Source organism: Sminthopsis crassicaudata, chromosome 3 (assembly GCF_048593235.1).
Source record: "Sminthopsis crassicaudata isolate SCR6 chromosome 3, ASM4859323v1, whole genome shotgun sequence".
Taxonomy (NCBI): Eukaryota; Metazoa; Chordata; class Mammalia; order Dasyuromorphia; family Dasyuridae; genus Sminthopsis; species Sminthopsis crassicaudata.
In genome coordinates, this window is record NC_133619.1 from 582,312,602 (window position 1) to 582,317,537 (window position 4,936).

Sequence of the window (4,936 nt, forward strand, 5' to 3'; positions counted from 1 at the left end):
GGGACACTTACTCCCTTAGCCCTCCCACCAACTTTCCATCTAATCGTTATAGGATTATTATTCCTTTCCCAGACTGATCCTAAATTATTGTCTTAAATGAAGACCTGTCATTGAATTTTGCTTTTTCTTCTAAATGTCTCCCTTCTCAAGTGGCATATTCTCCTAAAAGGATTTTATGACATACGGTATGCCTCACTGTTTCAGGAATTTACCCACTTCCTAAGATAGAATCAGAGCTTTGACACCTTAAAATTTCAGATCTTAGTTACCATGGCTATTGACTTTAAGATCATACCCACTCCTCAGTCATTGGGAAGTGTCTCTCTGAGTTGTTTCTCCTAGCCCTATCCCAACTTCTTTCCACTGTCTCCTGATAGGCACTCTAATGATGCTGAAATAGATATTTCTTCCTGGAGAAAACTAGAGAATTTAGTTGATCTTTAATATATAGCTACTAAGCCAATGCAAAAGACAGAGAAAGTGATGCAGATAATTCACATTCATGTAGTTTTCCAAGGTTCATCTTACATTCAGTACAATGCTTTACATATATTATCTCTTTTAAAAATAAGTGTAGATAGATAAGTAGATAGATATAGATATAGATATATAACTGAGTATATGCCAGACCTTGTTGTAAATGCTTTTTGTAAATATTTTCTCATTCGATCTCACAACTCTGTTATTATTACCCTTATTATACAACTGAGGAAATGGAGGTGAGCAGAAGTTAATTGACTTATCAAGAGTCATGCGGCTACCACAAGTTTTATTTGATTATCATAACAACCCATAGCCCAATCACTCCCCAAATGATGGACATTCACTCAGTTTCCAGTTTCTTGCCTCTACAAAAAGGACTGCTCCAAACATTTTTGCACATGTGCTTCCTTTCCCCTTTTTTATGATCTCTTTGGGATATAGACCCAATAGAGAAACTGTGGGATCAAAAGGTATGCACGGTTTGATATTTAGACATAGTTCCAAATTGCTCTCTAGAATGGTAGGATCAGTTCACAACTCTACCAACAATGTATTAATGTTCCCCATGTCTCCTCCAACATTTATCATTATCTTTTCCTGTTATCTTAGTTAATTTGAAAAGTGTGAAGGTACCTCAGAGTCATCTTAATTTACATTTCTCTAATCAATAATGATTTACAGCATTTTTTTTCATATGACTAGAAATGGCTTTAAATGCTCCATCTGAAAATTGTCTGTTTATATCCTTTGACCATTTATCAATTGGGGAATGACTTGTATTCTTATAAACTTCAGTCAATTCTCTATGTATTTTAGGAATAAGGCCTTTATCAGAAGGCTTGGGTGTAAAAAAAAAAAAAATTCTCCCCCAGTTTTCTGCTTTTCTTTTAATCTTGGCTGCATTGGTTTTGTTTGTACAAAAACTTTTTAAATTTAATATAATCAAAATTATCCATTTTGCATTTCATGATGTTTTCTAATTCTTCTTTAGCCATAAATGCCTTTCTTTTCTACAGATCTGAGAGAAAGACTATACCTTGTTCTCCTAATTTGCACATATCACCCTTCATGTCTAACTCATAAACCCATTTTGAACTAGGCATATATTAATTTTTTTGTTTATTCATTCACTCATTCTTTCTTATTCTCATCCCGTTATTGCTTCATGTACACATTACTTTCTTCTTCTTGTAGTACAAAGCTCTATGCTAAACATGTCTTTACTGAAAGTCTGATTTTATTGTGAACAGTAAATAAAAAACAAAACAAAGGGAAGCTAGATGACACGTTGGATAGAGCACAGGCCCTGAAGTCAGGAAGATCTGAGTTCAAATCTGACCTCAGACACATAATATTTCCTAGCTGTGTGACCTTAGACAAGTCACTTAACCCTAATGGCCTCAGCAAAAAAACAAAAGAAAACAAAATAAAACGTATATATACACACACTTTCATGGCTCCATTGGTTTCCTGTCCAACATATATTACTGTCCTAATCTTAATATGCCAGATATCTGAATTCAGGGACCTTGTCCCATAGAGTTGGGAGAGAAAATTAACTCACGCAGTGATTTCTCCAGGACATGGATTTTATTATTATTATTATTGAAAAAATACATATAAAGTACTTTGTAAATCTTAATCCACATATGTGTCCACAATTATGCTGATTGTTGTTCTTATATTCAATTGAAATCACATATCATCATTATTAATATAATTGTTAGTTTTAAATATTAAATAGACATTGGATACTGATTTGAAAATTTTAGGTAAAAATAAATAAACCATATTAGACATGTAGGCTGAAAAATGAGTAAACCCATATAAAGCTATATAAATTAGGACAAAGTGCAGAAACTTCAAGAAATTATCACAAATCAATACCTAGTCAGTCAGTCAATAAATCTTTATTAAACATTTACTATTAGTCAGGCCCTCAGTTAATCACTCAAGATACAAAGAAAATAAACAAAAACAAACACAAAGCAAAAACAAAACCAAAAATAATTCCTGCCCTCAAGGAGCACACAATCTAATGGAGGAGACTACATACAAATTACAAAGATCAAACAAAAAAATACAAAAGAAAGAAAACACAAATTATAGATTTAAAAAGCATTACTTTCATCCACTTGATTAGCTTTTCACAGCCTCTGTCTTTGAAGCTTCCTAGTACTTATACAGATGTTCAGAAGTATTTGAATATCTCCCTTCCACATAGATAAAGATTGGTGATCAATTGAGGTTCCAAATGAGCATTCCAGAAAACTTTTCTCAATAATCTTATTAAATGATAAGGGTAAGAAGCATGTTATGACAACAGTTCTATTTTGAGATCAGAAAATTCTCTGCTACTTAATGTATTATCTATTTCATGGGCCTTCACTTTCTTCATAGTTAAGATGAAGGGATAGGACCACTAAAGCTTCATTTAGTTCTTGATTTAGAATCCTATCATCAAGTAATGAAAACCTCACATTTTCAGTGGAATCTCATTCTTATTTTGAATCTCATGTTTTTGTTACTTAGTTGAAATTGAGCTTTGTGTCTCTCTCTTCTAAGCACCTTTTGTCTGCTCTAAGTAAATAAACCAAGTTTCTTCCTCTTCTATTTAACAGTGCTTTAATTGCCTACATATAGGGTTTCTTTTTTAGTTCCAGTCATTATCTGTCTCATTTCTTCAATTTTCTCCTCTTTGGGGGGAAAAATACAATCAGTATAAGACCTTCATGGCCAATGCAAGTGACATTCTAAGTAAAGGTAAGTTCTAAGTAAAGGTAAGTTATGATCAATTCTATTAAGAAGAAGACATAATAGGCCCCCCCCTAGCCTTTCTGCTTCTTAAACTTCTTGAGGATGCGCAGGCGAATCTGCTTGGTCTTGACACTGTACACAATAGGGTTCATGAGTGGTGGGACAAGCAGATAAACATCAGCCATCAAGACATGAACCATTGGGGAAGCATTCTGCCCATAGCGGCGGATCATAGACAACCCAATCATGGGTGTGTAGAAGGTAAGCACAGCACAAATATGGGAGATGCAGGTGTTTAGAGCTTTAACACGCTCTGCCTTAGAGGCAACACTCAGCACTGTGACTAGTATGAGCATATAGGATAGCAGAAGCAATACTGAGTCCAATCCCATGGAGGAGATGACTACCATAAGACCATAGATGCTGCTGATTCTTCGGCTAGATATTGTCAACTTGATGAGATCCTGATGCAGACAGAAGGGGTAGGAAAGAGTATTGATGCTACGAAATTGCAACCTTTTCAAGAGGAAAGGGACTGGGAAAACCAGGATAAGGGCTCTTCCAGCACTGGCTAGTCCAATCCTAAAAATTACATTATTAGTGAGGATGGCTGAATAGCGAAGAGGTTCCCTGATTGCCACAACACGGTCAAATGCCATAGCCAGCAACACAGCTGACTCAATGATGGAAAAAACATGGATGAAGTACATTTGGACTGCACAAGCAATGAAGGAGATCTCCCGGGCATGGAACCAAAAGACACTGAACATAGTGGGCAGGGTCACAGTAGACAGACCCAGGTCTGTCAAGGCTAACATAGACAGAAAGTAGTACATGGGCTGGTGGAGGGAGGGCTCTGTCCGAATGATGAAAAGGATAGTGATGTTTCCTGCAATGGAAATGATGTAGATCAGGCAGATGGGGAGAGAGATCAAACTATATTTGGCCTCCAATCCTTGGAAGCCTGTTAAAAGGAACTGAGGATAAAGGGCTGAGTTATTGAAGACAGACATCGTACGGGATGGAATAGACTTTTTTCCTGGAAAAAAAGAGGAAAAGTCACTAGGTCCCCCTGTTCTGATGCACAAAAGAGGTGGAAAACACCATTATTTACCATTATCAACATAATCACTAATATTTTCATTGTCATTAGTCTTTTCACATCTATATGGAGGACAGAGCCACTATACTTCTAGGCCCTGTAGAGAATTCTAGAAAAGTATTTGACCTGATCTCCACCTACTGAAGACCAGATGGGGAAATTAAGTATATGCATGAAATAATTTTCATGGAAGAAAACTCTCAATATTCTATTTCTGGGTCTAATATTGAACTGCAAATGTTAGGGAAAGAAATGTGCTGAAAAGATACTTTTGGCATAAACTTTTAGTTAGATATCATCAAAGGTAATTTTTATAGTGAGTTTAACTAATGCAGGTTCTGACAGGCCAAATTCATAGTCTATAATCCTATATATCTGTAAATATGGCTGTATCAGATAGTGGAAAGAGAAATGCATTTGAAGTTCTGGATTTTCTATTTCTTTCTTATATACTCTGGGTATATAAGTCATTTTATTTGAAACTTAGTTTTGTTATTTATAAAATGGAATTATTGCTCTAGATGTCCTTGTTAATTATAGGAATCTTTCCAGAGATGTCTACTTTAGGAAGATACTCATAGTCAGAACTATTTA

The 4,936-nt window shown here is 35.3% G+C and overlaps 1 protein-coding gene across 1 annotated transcript; it reads right to left on the bottom strand.

The window, feature by feature from the left end:
* Positions 1–3,311: 3,311 nt before the first annotated feature.
* Positions 3,312–4,253, bottom strand: LOC141559878 (olfactory receptor 51G2-like). Its single transcript, XM_074297533.1, has one exon. It carries the CDS (start codon positions 4,251–4,253, stop codon positions 3,312–3,314), a length of 942 nt encoding a protein of 313 aa, XP_074153634.1.
* Between the last annotated feature and the right edge of the window lie 683 nt (positions 4,254–4,936).